Genomic DNA, 15,824 nt, shown 5'->3' with positions numbered 1-15,824 from the left:
CACGGATTCTTAATGTTATGCTCCAGTGTGGCTGCGATGGCACGTGTTCGCGGTTGCAACCAGTAAGTCGACAATGCAGTTTCCTTTTTTCCTGGATCTTCCGCTTCCTATCTGCAGCTCACTCCACCGTGCTCTCAGAACTGCAGGTAGATGGCGCTCACGTCTATATGCAGAGTGCAGATGCATGATGGGATATCCTTTCCGTGTCTTGGAGGAATGCGGAGAAAACCCGTGCCACCACGAACATGTGTTCGATGGAGGTCCTGCATTCCTGGCGCGTGTAGTTGAAAACTATGTTGGAACACATGTAAGTGCGTTTTCGTGTCATTCATGTGTAATTCGTATCGTGTGGTTCGGCTCTCAGTGTCAAGAGTGTCATACTAGTATCTGGGAGACCATGGAAGCTTGCTGGTTGACCTTGGGCCAGTCACATACTCTCAGACTAACCTACCTCACAGGGTTGTTCTAAGGAAAAATCGGAGAGAGGACAATGTAAGCCAATTTTGTGCATGACGGGGAAATGTAAATAGAATTCAGAAGCGTGGGAACTATGGGGAGCAATCCTAAGCAGGTCTACTGAGAAGTAAGACCCTTTTTATTCAGTGGTGCTTGCTCCCAAGAAGTGCTTTTAGGAGTGCCACCTATTTGATGGAATAAGCGCCTTGTGATTGAGATCCATTGTGGGTTGTCCCTAAGGAGTCTGATTTAATCGACTAATCCATCATATCCCCTCAAATTAATAAGACAGTTACAAAGAAAGTATAAAAGATCAGTATATGTGCTTTATTGTGAGAGGGCAATGATCTTTACAATTACATTTCAGAGATGCTGGATAAGAAAATGGTTTGTAGCCGACATATACATCTTCTCAGAGCCGTTCCCTTCACCCATAAAACACAAACACACTTCCGTAAGAGGCTGATGAATGAATGTCAAACAAAAAATATGCAAAGCTGAATTACAATTAAAATTCAAATTGCAGAATTGTTGCATGTCGTAATAAACAGTAAAATAAAATAGTAACTCTCTTTTTCAGGGTGCTCTTCAGTTTTGTGCTTGCTCTGGAGATGCGTAATCAAAAGCTCCAAGTCAGCCATCATGGGCCTGGGAGGCAAAATACCTCCTGGGCAAGCCCACAGCGGGCACACTCCCAGGGGGCACAATGACATCACTTCCAGGAGTGTCGTCATAGCGCTAGCTGCAGGAATGCTCTCACGCTTTGCTTGGGGCTGCTTTGGTCCCCAAATGGAGCATTCCTGCAGCCAGGGAGCTGCTGAGGGAGTAGCAAGCATCCTCTAATAGATGTGTGCTCTTCTCTCATGTACAAAAGAATGCCTCTTCCAAGAAGGTACCTCCTGAAACATGAATGGGAATAATCTGTAATCTAAAACATTTGTTTCTGCTGTAAACTAGAACATTTGTTTCGGCACTAATTTATGCAGGTTTAATTGATTAACTTCTTGGCTCTAACTCATAAAATTATTTTGACTGACACTTCCTTATCTAGATGACAGCCCTTCTAAATCCAAAAGCCTCAAAACCTCCAGATCGGCACAGTCACAGATCTCAGGAGACACCCGGCAGACTTAATTCAATATTCAGATACACACACAAAAATTGTTTCCAAGTCATTTCAAAGCAAGAACAGCACAGGAACAAGGATTGCGTGACTGGAAGTCATCTTAAACGGCAAAGGTCTTCCATTCTGGAGAAAGGGAAAAGATAAGTTCCATAGTCAATCATCTGTTGATTACTTATTACATTTCTATTCTGCCTTCCTTCCTCGATACTCAGAGCCAAGCTACAAGGAACGCCTTACACAGGTTGGACACTTGTCAGCTTACCTCAAGTTTTGATGGGAAATGTAGGCGTCCTGGTTTTACAGCTTGGCTCTCCATTACAGCTGCAAGAACAGGATGCCTACATTTCCCATCAAAACTTGAGAGAAGCTGACAAGTGTCCAACCTGTGTCAGGCGTCACTTGTAGCTTGGCTCTCAAGGGGCAGCCTACACTGGAGTTCTCAGGTTGGTTTCCATTCCAGGTACTGACTGACCAGACTTGGATCTGCTTTGCTGCACGAGCCTTCCTGCATCATGACTTTGAAAAAGTAAACAGTCGGAGGGGGGGGGGGGTCCTCCCATGATCAGATACCCTGTCGTGGACATAAAAAGCAAACACAGAGGCCCCAATTTAGACTTGGGTCATGGTGCTGGAGGAAAGGGGCATGTCTTTCTCCCTGCACAGTTTTCCCAATTGAAACTGCACTGGCATACCCTAAGATAATATCAGGCTCAAGTATGGGGGAGACAAGTACTTTATATGTGCCCCCATCTAAATCAGAGGGACCCTGCAGCTGCTTTTTAAGTAAAGTAGACATTATGAGAATCGATCGCCAAGCTCTAAGTAGCCTGTATTCTACCACTCCACTAAGCAAATTTTGAAATCTTCCCCCAACTTAAGTAGTTCTTCCTCCAGTGGAAAAATCACTCGGGCCTGTAGGAAAATCCTCCAGCCTACCATAGAACACCACCGGGTTCCAGGCTCAAATTAAGTCCTTAGGGTGGCCTTGAGTATCATCCTTAAGTTCACACATTTGTTGAAAAGGCACAAGGCACAAATACGAAAGCATTTTGTACAATAAAAAGCAATTGTTTTCCTTTTTAAGGTTGGGAGGGCTTTAAACACATATTTTTTTACAGATCTATGTCTATAGTTCAAAAATATGTAATACTGGTATTACAGTCCAAGTTGTTAGACTGGCCTTTTCTGAATATGTAATGTCTTAGACATAAAATAATCTCGATAAAATATAGAAAACAGTCAGTTTGTATTTAACAGATTTAAAAATCTGCAAACTGGGCCTAGCCCCATTTACAAATTAAGAGTTCTGCAGACTAGAGGAAAAAACCCTCCAAATTCAGTAAAAAAAATTATAATGGGAGGCTTTTAAAAAAACCCAAACGATAGCAATATCTGCACACACATGTTCTCATTTTGAGCAACATACTGGGTAGCCAATGCAAAGGAGACAGTGAGAAAAGAACTGGAGGGGGGGCAGAGAAGTCCCTACAAACCCCTACTTCTTGTGATATGTAGATATTTAATCTTGATCTATGCCAGGTTGTGCACTTAATTTTACTCACATGCTGCCTTTCTCCGAAATTTACAGTTTACTTATTCCTACTAAGTAATACTTACTAGCTTGAAGTTACACAGCCTACAGAACAATTTTGTACAGTTTACACCATTCTAAGCAAAATCAAAAGAGTCCAGTAGCACCTTTAAGACTAACCAACTTTATTGTAGCAACTTTATTGTAGATGCATCTACTCCTCCCTCCCCTCTCCTCCTCTCTATCTGACCAGTTTCTTCTTGCCCTCCATGCATCTGACGACGAGAACTGTGATTCTCGAAAGCTTATGCTACAATAAAGTTGGTTAGTCTTAAAGGTGCTACTGGACTCTTTTTGATTTTGCTACTACAGACTAACATGGCTAACTCCTCTGGATCTAACACCATTCTAAGTGCACTGAACTCAATGGACTTATGCATAGGATTGCACTATTTGTATATTATTCCTTAACATTTATTGATGGCCCATCCTCATTTCATATTTTTTTAGTGGAGGATTAAATGAGCAGCCACTTCACAGTCACGTATGTGCCCCGTGCAAGCCACAAAGCTGTGGGTCATGTGGAATGTCGCCTGAAGTGCTTGCTTTGATTCCCTAATTTTATATTACATCTGTCTTCACCTCCAGTTTTGGAAAGGCCAACATAAAAATCACATCCGCTAGAACTGCTGTGAAATATCTATACTTTACCTTCTTTGCCTGAGGAAGTCTGTTCAGTAGTCCAGATCTGTAGAAGACAACAGTGTCAGTATCCCTTCCAAGTATAGATCTGATGTATAAGAGTAATAGTGCAGCAGCATCCAATGGTACACAACTATGACCAATGGCGACAATTCTCGTTTCATCAGCCCAGAAGGGCTGTCATTAAGGTTGTCAGTTCTAGGTTGGGAAATTCCTGGAGATTTGGAGGGTGGAGCCTGGGGAAGGGCAGGGTTTGGGAGGAGAGGGGAGAGACTGCAACTGGGTATAATGCCATAGAGTCCACCCTCCAAAGTGGCCATTTTCTCCAGGGGAACTGACCTCTGTCACCTGGAGATCTCTTGTAATTCCAGGAGATCTCCAGCTACCACTTGGAGACTGGTAAACCTAGCAGTCATTGGTTTTTCAGGAATAACAGAAAACAAATGACATAACTTCCTTGCCGTCACTTTTTATCACTTGACTTTCATCGAATGTATTTATAAGGAAATGCAAAAGCTATATCTTTAGGACCCAGCTACACATGACCGGGGCACCTGCATGTATTTATTTCCATGGTTGCTTCAGAGATCCACCCAAACTCAATGATGCTCATTGAGGTCCCCTCTGTTGTCAGGAATGAAGTCCAAACAGATCTCTGTGGCAGGGAGGTTCCCTTCGCCCACCCGCTTTGCCCGTGATCAGGCTGAGCTGTCTCTGCTATGGGTCAGTTCCCCTAGGCATTTACAGGTCCGGTTGTCATATGTTGCCCAAGGCTGCAGCTTTTCCCCTAAGTTCTCCTTTCTCTGTGCCTTCTCAACCTGCTTGCCTTCCTCTCTTCCCTTTCTACCCCTCACCCCCACACCTCCCTTTTTATCCCTGGGTCTTGCCCATGCTGGCCAGATTGGTGCTACTGGACTCTGTATCTGAAGAAGTGAGGTGTGGTTCACAAAAACTCAGACTCTACCACAATTTTGTTAGTCTTATAGGTGCTACTGGACTCTTGCTCTTTTCTACTGGTTAACAGTGGTCACTTATTTATTTTGCTCCATGAGGGTGCCCCAATAACCATGCAGCTATGGATTTCATTTAATTCACCATTATTTATGCTACTGTCCTATGTATGTATGCTTTTTATTCTGGGTAGCTGTTCAAATGAGGAACGATGTGGGTAATTCGATTTTTAAAAGATGCCTGGTGCTTTTGTTTGTGGGATGCAAGGGTTTGCGGGGGGTGGGTGGGTGGAGGAAGCACTATCAACCAGGAGACCGCTTTGTTACGCTGCTTCTCAAGAGCTGAGACAAGAGTAAAGGGTACATTAACAAGGTTGTGCCAAGAAAAGAACTCACCAAATTTGACAATTTTGGGTTCCTTTAAGGTTTCGTGTTCCACCTTGCAGTTATACGTACTCTTCCCATCTATAACTTCCTTGGTATAGGCCAGCAGATGGAAAGACCAGTCGTTGTGAAAAGAAAGGTCGTTTTTTTCAATCGCCATTGGCTGGTCGTTCTTCAGGATTGTGATGTTGATTTTGGGAGGGTGGAACTTATCAGCATAGCAATGCAAGGTGTTCTCCTTGCCAACCTCCACAGGAAAACGAGTGTACACCTGCACCTGAGGTTCTCCTGTACACAATGGAAAAAGCCAGGAGACACAAGATGAGTGGCACAGCTGAATGCACAAAGCTACCCTATTGTCATGTCTGACCGTACCCATTCATTCATGCCAATATTTCTGCTTTCAAGTATATGATTTGTTCTGTCAAATGTGACTCCATTTTATACTGCCAGATATAATTCCGTTTCTTGTTGCTAACATTCCAGTGAGTTCTCACACGTCCCCAGGTGGCTGGGTGTTTACCAGTTTGAAGCCTTCTTCCTGACTGTGGTATGTCTTCTCTCCCTGTAGCCTGATAGCACAAATATGCATAATGTTCTCACACAGAAAGAACAACACTAGGTTGTTTGGAAATGGGGAGGGGGAAAGAACAGGGGTAAGAAAAGTGATGTCCTTTTCCTATGTAGCCATTCTGGTCAACTTTCTGCTAGAACTGCTTAGTTGCTTACCTTACTTCTAAGTAGACCTTTGGATCGGAATATGGAAAGAACTGATTTCTGAATAAAAGTCATTTAAACAAAAACCTGTTCATTGCTACAATGAACCAGGAATCTGTCTGCTGTATTTCATCACCTAGAGACTGACCCCTATATGGAACATAGACCTTGGTCTATTCAGGTGCTGAGGTCTTCCCAACTCTCTGATCCTTTTAACGAGAGATGGTGCGATTGAACCTGGCACTTTCAGCACGCCTCGCAGATGCTCTCCCAGCGAGCCGCAGCCCCTTCCCCATAGATCCTCCTCCAGTGTGCTGGGTCATATCGGACAATTTTCCTCCACAAATAGCACTTCCAAAGTGGCTGCAGAAGACACAGTGCCTGGGCAGCGAGCGGTGAATGACACTCAGCAGGCATGGATGTGATCACAATTGCATGGATGGAAGAGAGAAGCCTCAGCAAGAGCATGATTTTTGTTTTAATTTTTTAAAAATAAATAAATAAAGAGCCTATACCCTAACCGTTCAACTCAAGGAACTTTCAAGGCAGCCAACAAATAAATACTAACAAAATTGTTACGGTACCCAATAGTAAAGGAGCCCCGTGGCACAGAGTGGTAAGCTGTAGTACTGCAGCCCAAGCTCTGCTCACGATCTGAGTTCGATCCTGGCGGAAGCTGGGTTCAGCTAGCTGGCTCAAGTTTGACCCATCCTTCCAAGGTCGGTAAAATGAGTACCCAGTTTCCTGGAGGTAAAGTGTAGATGACTGGGGAAGGCAATGGCAAACCACCCTGTAACAAAAAGTCTGCCAAGAAAACGTCGTGATGCGATGTCCGCCCATGGGTCAGTAATGATTCGGTGCTTGCACAGGGGACTACCTTTACCTTATATCCAATAGTAAAGTGAGAGGAGCAAGCCAATTATGAAAATAGCAAATCCGGGTCAACCCTGCCCCCAGATAAGGTAGGGGCTTCTGCATACTTGAGAGACTCCCCAAGTATATAGGAAAACGTGACCTTGAAAATTTTAAACAAAGGAGTATCTCCCCTTCAGTGATGAAGACTGACATGCTGCAGGAGGTAAGGAACGTTGCAAGTACTACAGAGTTAACTGAGGGTGTGGGGGGGAGGGAATTGAGGGAAATAGCCTCCTCTGAACACATGAAACAGCCTTATACGGAAACAGATCCTTGCTCCATCGAAGTCAGAGCCAAACTACAAGTGACGCCTGACACTCGCTGGACACTTGTCAGCTTCCCTCAAGTTTTGATGGGAAATGTAGGCGTCCTGGTCTTGCAGCTTGGCTCTCTGACTGCTGTCCAATGGACTTTTCAACTGTCACTTGTCCAACATTCCGCCAAGCTGCCTACATTTCCCATCAAAACTTGAGGGAAGCTGACAAGTGTCCAACTAGTGTCAGGCATCACTTGTAGTTTGGATCTCAGTATTGTCTACTCAAGACTGGCAGCAGTTCTCCAGGTCTCAGGCAGAGGTCTTTCCTATCAACTACTACCTAATCCTTTTAACTGGAGATGCTAGGGATTCAATGCGGAGGCAGTTTACTAGTTTACTACTGAGCCACAGACAGTACCGTATCCACAGATTTGGAACTGCTTAGGGGGCCTCCTTAAGCCCTCGATAGCTTTGAATCCTGGAAATTGGAGGGTGTGGAGGGGAATCCCCAGGGACTGCCTCTCCCCAACTTTTCATTCATAAAAGTCAACTATAAAACCAGCCCAGAGAGCCCCAATTAAAACTGCCCCAGCAGCACAACGAGTCAAGTAAACACTTCGGGGAATGAGATGGCAACAGAAAAGGCACCATGCTCGAGGAAGGGGAGTTCATAGTGCTGGCAGTTCAGTCCTAAACTGAGCTACCATCTTCTAAATCTGCTGAAGAGTTAGGAAGGTTAACTCTGCTTAGGTTGCATGGTTAAAACCTTATATTGCTTTAACTTTAAATTAAAGCCTTAAAATAACTAACACTGTACTACAAGCTTATCCATAGACTTAGCTGGAGAAGCTCTACTATGTACCTCACCCACCCCAGAGATTTTATTTATTTATTTATTTCATACCCTGTCTTTCTACCCAAAGGGGACCCAAAGCAACTTACATCAGCTTGGTGTAGTGGTTAAGAGCACAGGACTCTAATCTGGAGAACCAGGTTTGATTCCTCCCTTCTCCACTTGAAGCCAGCGGGGTGCCCTTGGGTCAGTCACAGCTCTCTCAGAGCTCTCTTAGCCGCACCCACCTCACAGGGTGTTTTGTTGTGGGGATAATAACAACATTCTTTGTAAACCATTCTGAGTGGGTGTTAAATCATCCTGAAGGGTGGTATATAAATTGAATGTTATCCTCCTCCTCCACATTATCCTCACAACAACCTTGTGAAGTAGGTTAGGCTGAGAGTGTGTGACCAGCCTAAGATCACCCAAGCAGGTTCCAAGGTAGCGTGGGGATTTGAATCCCATATCTTAGTCCTGTTACTCCACACTGGTCAACAGGTGGTCAAAGGGCTCCTTCCTATCTTCCAGTCAACTAAGATCAGAAGGGGAAAAGGAAGTATAACTGTGTTTAATTCATTACTCTGAGAACTGCCGTAGCATAGTTAACTGGTTGGGATGTCATCTGCACTCTACTGGTTTGAATCTCACTGTTGCCATGCGCTCAGCACGTGGCCTTGCGTCAGCTGCTCCTCTCAGCCCCAGCTCCCGAGCTGCATTGTGAGGATAATAACAACACTGACTTTGTTCACCGCTCTGAGTGGGACACTAATCTGTCCAGAAGGGTGGTATATAATAATAATGGTAACATTTGATTTATATACCACCCTTCAGGACAACTTAACACCCACTCAGAGCGGTTTACAAAGTACGTCATTATTATCTGCACAACAATCACCCTGTGATGTGGGTGTGGCTGAGAGAGCTCTGGAAGAGCCACCCAACTGGCTTCAAGAGGAGGAGCGGGGAATCAAACCTGGTTCTCCAGAACTATCTGTCTGATGACACCAGGGCCCAGCAGGATTTGTTATCCTTCCGCCAGGCCTGTAAGACAGAGATGTTCCACCAGGCATATGATGTAGGCGAAGCTGGGCCCCGCTGGCCACATAAAAGATCTGTCCACCACCCTATACATGGGCCTGGTTGAAACACAGCATTTTATCGTCATTTTATAGTCGCCATCTGAGGAGAATGTTTTATTGTATAATGTGTTTTAATGTTTTATTTATATAATGCTAAGTGTTTAAGTTGTATTGTATGTAAAAGGAAATGTTGTATTCCGCCCTGAGCCTGCCTGGCGGGGAGGGTGGACTAATATAAATAAATAAATATAAAGATTAGAGTCCTGCCGTTCTTCACCAGTACATATTGTTACTCTAGCAAGGTCCACAGCTATTACAAAAATAAAACTAGGCAGAGACCTGTGATGGCAATTCCCTGGAGGTAAGCCAGTAAACTATACATTACACATTAATAGGCAAAACAAAGTTCAGTTTTATTATTTTTAAAATGAAAAGCAGTTTTAGAGGTTGCAGTTTTTGAGAAGAGCAGCCCCCATGGTATGTGCTTAACTCTTTCCCTGCTTCCTGATTTATCTCTGTAAAAATAATATCCTCACCTATCCAGGGGATTATAATTCTTATCTACAAGAGCAAATTATGCCTTTGGAACCCAAAGGAACCAAGGGTGGGAAGCAGCACGAAGACATACTTTTTTGTGTGTGGAAAGATAGCCATCCACTCCCCCACAGCTTCAAGTATAATTGGTGACCTCTCCTTATAACCCATACTGCTTATATTAGAAATAACATGGTGCCACAAGGAGCGTATACAACCTGGACAAACTGTGGACACGCCCAGCTTCTGGAACATTCCTCAGCTGTTGCAGACCCTATGTCCCTTTACCCCAGCAATGCTACCTGTGTATCACTATAACAACAACATTTGATTTCTATACTACCCTTCAGGACAACTTAACACCCACTCAGAGCGGTTTACAAAGTGCATTATTATTATCCCCACAACAATCACCCTGTGAGGTGGGTGGGGCTGAAAGAGGTCCGAGAAGCTGTGACTGACTCAAGGTCGCCCAGCTGATTTTAAGAGGAGGAGTAGGGAATCAAGCCCCGTTCTCCAGATTAGAGTCCTGCCGCTCTTAACCACTACGCCGAACTGGCTGTCTAAATTTCTAAGTATTCCCAGCAGAGTGGACATGCTTGGGACTGAGAGCCAAGCTACAAGGGACGCCTGACACAGGTTGGACACTTATCAGCTTCTCTCAAGTTTTGATGGGAAACGTAGGTGTCCTGGTTTTACAGCTTGGCTCTCCATTACAGCTGCAAGACCAGGATGCCTACATTTCCCATCAAAACTTGAGGGAAGCTGACAAGTGTCCAACCTGTGTCAGGCATCACTTGTAGCTTGGCTCTCTGATCAGGGGCTGCGGGGGATAGGAAGGGGTCCTCTGCGTCTGCAGCATAAAGTACTGCAAGCGTACTGTTAAAATGACCCACTAATGGCATCTCAGGCATGAGTTGACTCTCGTTTGTAGTGCTTCCCTCTGCAGTCAGGGAACGAACGTCACAGGTATCAAAGGGCAGCATGTGCGGACACTAGTCCAGAGGAGGGGCTGATTCTACAGGGGAAGTAAAGCCAGCAAGAGCTGCAAATCTCCCAACAGAAAATGTGGGGAGAGGGGAGAGAACCAAGGCTGAACCTTTCCTCCCCCTCCAAAGCAATTGTGCGGGACCAGGTGAAATTGGGCACAGAGACTGTGCATGTATTTCAATGCACTGCCAACTCTACTTGTGGGGAATGTTTGATCCTTCCCTTCCGAAATAACTTTGGGAGGGACGAGGCTCCCCCCCCCCCACCGCCATTAATTTCCCCTGCACTTGTGTTCTTCTATTTTCCTAAAACTAAGGGCCAAACTACAAAAAATGTTGGAATTCTGTCACTTGAACCCATGACGTTATGTATTTATTTAGGATATTTTAAAACCACCTCTTCAGAGTCCTGCTCAAGACGGCTTTCAATTAAGTCACAATATTTTTTAAAAAGTTCATTAAAAACAAAAGAATGGACATAAGCAGCATAAAACTATCCATAAAACGGAAACAGACCATTAAAAAACTGATAAAAGTCTTAATTAAATGTGATTTGCTTTAAAAAGCAACTGAGAAGAAGGGGATTATGGACTGATATGGTGCCAGGTAACTCTTCTCTCCCCCTACCATTTTCCATACCATAAATACCCCCTCTGAAACTGTTTTTAATGCATTATGTCCATCTTGTTCCCCAACCAGGAGTTTGTAAAGTTAATTTTCTTTGACACCCCGCCTTCATACCATCCTGACAGCTTTTCAAAGATAAAAAATATGTCATGTGTATTTTGGTCATAGCTACTATTTTAAAAAAATGGTGTAGTATAACATCCTCATACTGTGGTTGTACTCACTAAATTTTCTAGAGAAATAACAAGTTGCTGTTGGTTTGTCAGGGGAAAAATCACAGTAGGGTAAGAATAATTGTTTAGAACCAACTAAAAAAAGTTTTTGAGAAATGAGTAAGCCTTCAAATTAATCAAAGTTCTTCTTTGGCCTAGATGCTAAACTTTTTTTTTTAAGTTTATGGTGGGAAAATTCTACGTTTCTTGCCTCTCTTGCCTTCTTTTTTCCCCACTTAATACCTAGAGCGAAGAATCTTGATGACCTTGAAAGTATGTTTGAGCTGTAACATTTTAATAATAATTGTGTGCTTTCAAGTTCCAATTCACTCCAGCACCGTGGGGTTTTCCAAGGCAAGAGATGAACAGAGATGGTTTGGCATTGCCTTCCTCCATGTAGCAACTCCAGTCTCTGTTGGCAGTCTCTTTGATTAGCACTCATTTTCATTTAATTTATTTATAGTCTACCTTTCTTACTGAGACTCACAGTGCAAGTCTATACAATGAACAGTTAGGATATTAAGTGAATAAATACAACAAAGTATGGGCTGTAGAAATTTGAAAACAGCATAAATCCAAACGTTGAAACAAAGTAGAAGTAATTAATCATGACATCTTTAATGATGATTATTATATATTATTAATATCCATTGTCTAATGAGACATGTTGTGCCTACCCAAAATATGTATTGATATTTTATTGTTTTACGATTTTAAACTGTAACTTGTTGTATTTATTGTATACATATCTTTTGAAATTATGGTTTTATGATATTGTGACCCGCCTTGAGCTCAATTGCAGGGAGGGCTGGATATCCAACAAACAAACAAATAAAATGATACAAAAACTAACCTGTAGGAAGCCACCAAGGAAGTCTGGTAGCTGGCCACCCTACCCCAGGGATTTGTTCTACGTCTGAGGGATGTACAATATGGTCACAACTGTTTTATATAGGTTTTACTGAGTGACTGATTTTTAATTTATACTACCATGTTTTTACTGTATTTATTACTTTATGTGATTCGCTCTGAGCCTGCTTGCAGGGAGAGCGAAATATAAATTCAATAAAATTTAAAAAAATTAAAAGTCTAGGCTTGTTAGGCAGAGACAGGCCAAGGAAAGCCACCTCTGTTTGTCACTGTCGTTGAAAACCCTACGGAGTCGCCACACTTGAATCTGACTTTGTACAGGAGGCTCCTTTGTTAGGAAAACTTACTTCGTTTTAGATCTGGGCTGCCCTTTCCCACTGCTGTCTCCAAAAAAATCCCATTTCCCCATCAAACAACCAGGAGTCTTGAGACATCTCAAACAAGCTTTCCTTTCAGCATAAGAGCCTTTGTGGACCAGCCAGCACCCGCCTGGGTTCAGGTGACGCAGGGTCTAGTTCACTAAAGTCTGTGCTAGAGGAAAACCTTACTACTCTGCAAGACTGCTGTTTATTGTTGCTGCCCTCCTGTCCTTTCCCAATTCATCTTGCCGAGGGAGGGAGGGAAGGAGGGCGGAAAGAAAGAAAGAAAGAAAGAAAGAAAGAAAGAAAGAAAGAAAGAAAGAAAGAAAGAAAGAAAGAAAGAAAGAGGGGGAAGGGGAGAGAAAGGAAGAGCGAAAGGAAGCTCCTTTCCCACGCCCACTCGCCTCCGGCATTTGCTCGATCGACGCCAAAAGTTACTTCTACTCCGTGCTAATTAATCCGAACAATTCTCATCCTACCGGTTCTGGCTCTTCTTCTCCCACCCAGATAGATAAGGACAGACAACTCGCGTCAAGCGGGTCGTGAGAGTGCGCCCGAGGACCTTTAGCCAATTAAGCCGGAGCCCCCTAGATGGATCCGGGCACGCCCGAAACTTCAGCCCCTTCCCCTCCGCAAAAAAAGTCCGAAGCTCCGGGGAGCGGGGCGCAAAAGACTTACGATTTTCGGCGTTCAGGACTTGTACGCAGAAAGCAAGCAAAACGGTCCACAGGAGAGCCTCCTTTGCCTTCGCCATCGCAGCAGCGCCTTGCTCCCAGCTCGTCGGACTCGCGAAATGCCCCGACCAGCGAAGGGAAGGGCTAGACTCGGATCTACGGGCCAGTCACAACCACGGGAGGCCGCCTCGTCACGAGTAGCCGGGCAGAAGGCTCATCGGCAGGCAGCGGAGGCGAGCGGCCGCGGGGCTTTCCAGATCAGGCGCGCCCGCCCTTGCGCTTTCGGTTTCCCTTTCGGGGAAGGCGGCTGGATTCCGAGAATCGCCCAGGCTCGGCTCTCCGACATGCGAGCCCGGGCAAGAAAGATGCAGAAGTTTGGTCCTCCTGATAAGGCGATGAACGAACGAACGTGGGTTAAAGAAGTAAACAAAGAGCCAAGCGTTTTTATTAACTTTTATTAGAGTTTTTTAAAACGATTATAAAACATACAGACAATAGAAAAAAAGAACAATTTATTTATTGATGTCATTTTACTTATTTTTATTTATTTTATGCCATTTATAATCTGCCCTCTCCTGAGACTCAAGGTGGATTACACAGTGTGAGATTACTACATTCAATATCAGGAACATTTCCATATGCAATGCCATAGGGTAAATAGATACAAGTTCACAAAGACATAGCATTAGTAGGAATCCAATAGCGGTGAGGTCTATGGTTCCTAACTCATTAGCAGATCATCTGATTTATAGTCTGCCTTTTTCATTGAGACTCAGGGTGGATTACCCAGTGTAAGATTAGTACAATAGGTAAAAAAAGATAATAGGTAAAAAGATAAAGGGTCGTTACTGACCCACGGGGACGTTGCATCACAACGTTTTCTTAGCAGACTTTTTATGGGGTGGTTTGCCATTGGTTTCCCCAGTCATCTACACTTTACACCCAGAAAACTGGGTACTCATTTTACCAACCTCGGAAGGATGGAAGGCTGGGTCAACCTTGAGCCGGCTACCTGAACCCGGCTTCTGCCAGGATCGAACTCAGGTCATGAGCAGAGCTTGGGCTGCATTACTGCAGCTTACCACTTCTGCCCCATGGGGCTGTGTAGTACAATAGGTATCAAGGACATTTCCATAATGTCATAGGGTAAATAAATACAAGTTTACATAGCATTAGCAAAGATCCAATACAGAGTTGAAGAAATGTTGAAACAGAACATAAGCAATCCTAGGGCTAACATTAGACAACATGAAGCACAGGTAGTACATAGGAGTACATATGTAAAGCAACAGATAATATGTAAGGCAACATAGTGGTGAAGTCTATGGTTCCTAACTCATTAGCGAAGCATCTGAGAACCCCTCCTGACAATACAGCCCTCCTATCTGAGTAAAAAGCCTTTCTGGATAATTTGGTTTTGCATCATTTGTAGAAAGCCAGGAGAGTGGGGGCTTTCCTGACCTCCTCAGGCAGGCCATTCCACAAAAAGAAAGGGGGGAGAGCCAGTTTGGTACAGTGGTTAAAAGCGAGGGACTCTAATCTGGAGAGCCGGGTTTGATTCCCCACTCCCACCTGAAGCCAGCTGGGTGACCTTGGGAGTCACAGTTCTCTGGAGCTCTCTCAGCCCCACCCACCTCACAGGGTGTTGTGTTGTGGGGATAATAATGACATATTTTGTAAACCACTCTGAGTGGGCATTAAGTTGTCCTGAAGGGTGGTATATAAATAAAATGTTGTTGTTGTTGTTGTTATATATAATAGGAATATATATCTATTTTCCATTTGAAGAGGTCTATCAACAGTACATATGCTACACCATGTTTATGAATCTCCCAGAGTTGTGTCTAGTGTTGCCCTGAGAACTAGATTTGGGTAAACGACTAAATGTGGTTTAGACTTTAGTCTCATAGATCTAATGAGTGGTATTGAGCAACAGAAAGTACAGAGATCCATAATGGAAACGGGTAGAAATGTGTCTGCCAAATTACATCAACTTTTTTTTTAAAAAGCCAGAAGTCCCAACTGAGAAAGTCAATGGGCCATGAACGCCACAGAACCTGGCAACGATTTTGTGGAACTTAATTAAAGACTCTGCTAGGTGTTTGTAGCAGTTGTTCATTATTTTTCCCCTCGCATACACATAGGACTTTCCCTCTCCGCAACAGAATTATGTACATATGTCAAATCACAACCAACTTATGGCAACACCAGCAAGAGGCTTTCAAGGCAAGCAAAAAGCAGAGGGGGTTTGCCATTGCCTTCCTCAGCAGAGTCTTCCTTGATGATCACCCATCCAATACTGACCCTCCTTAGCTTCTGAGATCTGACGAGTTCAGACTATACCATGCCACCTTCCCCTCCTGGAACAGAATTAATGTACAAGAATACATCCATTGGATAAGGCTGCCAACCTCCAGACAGGGCCTGGTGTTCTCCCAGAATTACAGTTCATCTCTAATCTATAGAAATTGGTTTTCATGAAGAAAACAGCTGCTTCAGAGGGTGAATTCTATAGCATCCCATCTCAGCAGAACTTTCCCCCCTTCCAAGCTTCTCCCTCCCCTGTCTCCCTACCAGCACCACCACTGCCCCACAGGAATTTCCCAAC

General features: G+C 43.9%; 1 protein-coding gene across 1 annotated transcript; it reads right to left on the bottom strand.

The window, feature by feature from the left end:
* Positions 1-760: 760 nt before the first annotated feature.
* Positions 761-13,397, bottom strand: B2M (beta-2-microglobulin). Its single transcript, XM_055002492.1, has 4 exons — positions 13,221-13,397; positions 5,162-5,437; positions 3,825-3,861; positions 761-1,705 (listed from the first exon to the last, which is right to left on the bottom strand). The coding sequence occupies exons 1-3, from the start codon at positions 13,294-13,296 to the stop codon at positions 3,848-3,850; spliced, it is 366 nt and encodes a 121-aa protein (XP_054858467.1). The 5' UTR covers positions 13,297-13,397; the 3' UTR covers positions 761-1,705; positions 3,825-3,847.
* Between the last annotated feature and the right edge of the window lie 2,427 nt (positions 13,398-15,824).

Source organism: Eublepharis macularius, chromosome 18 (genome assembly GCF_028583425.1).
Source record: "Eublepharis macularius isolate TG4126 chromosome 18, MPM_Emac_v1.0, whole genome shotgun sequence".
NCBI lineage: Eukaryota > Metazoa > Chordata > Lepidosauria > Squamata > Eublepharidae > Eublepharis > Eublepharis macularius.
This window is presented reverse-complemented; position numbering and strand designations above follow the sequence as displayed.

Excerpts from the sequence above, each read along its gene's own strand:
- B2M (XM_055002492.1), bottom strand. The coding sequence starts at position 13,296 with ATGGCGAAGGCAAAGGAGGCTCTCCTGTGGACCGTTTTGCTTGCTTTC. Across the intron at positions 5,438-13,220 it reads AGTCCTGAACGCCGAAAATC|GAGAACCTCAGGTGCAGGTG; the intron begins GTAAGTCTTTTG and ends CATTGTGTACAG.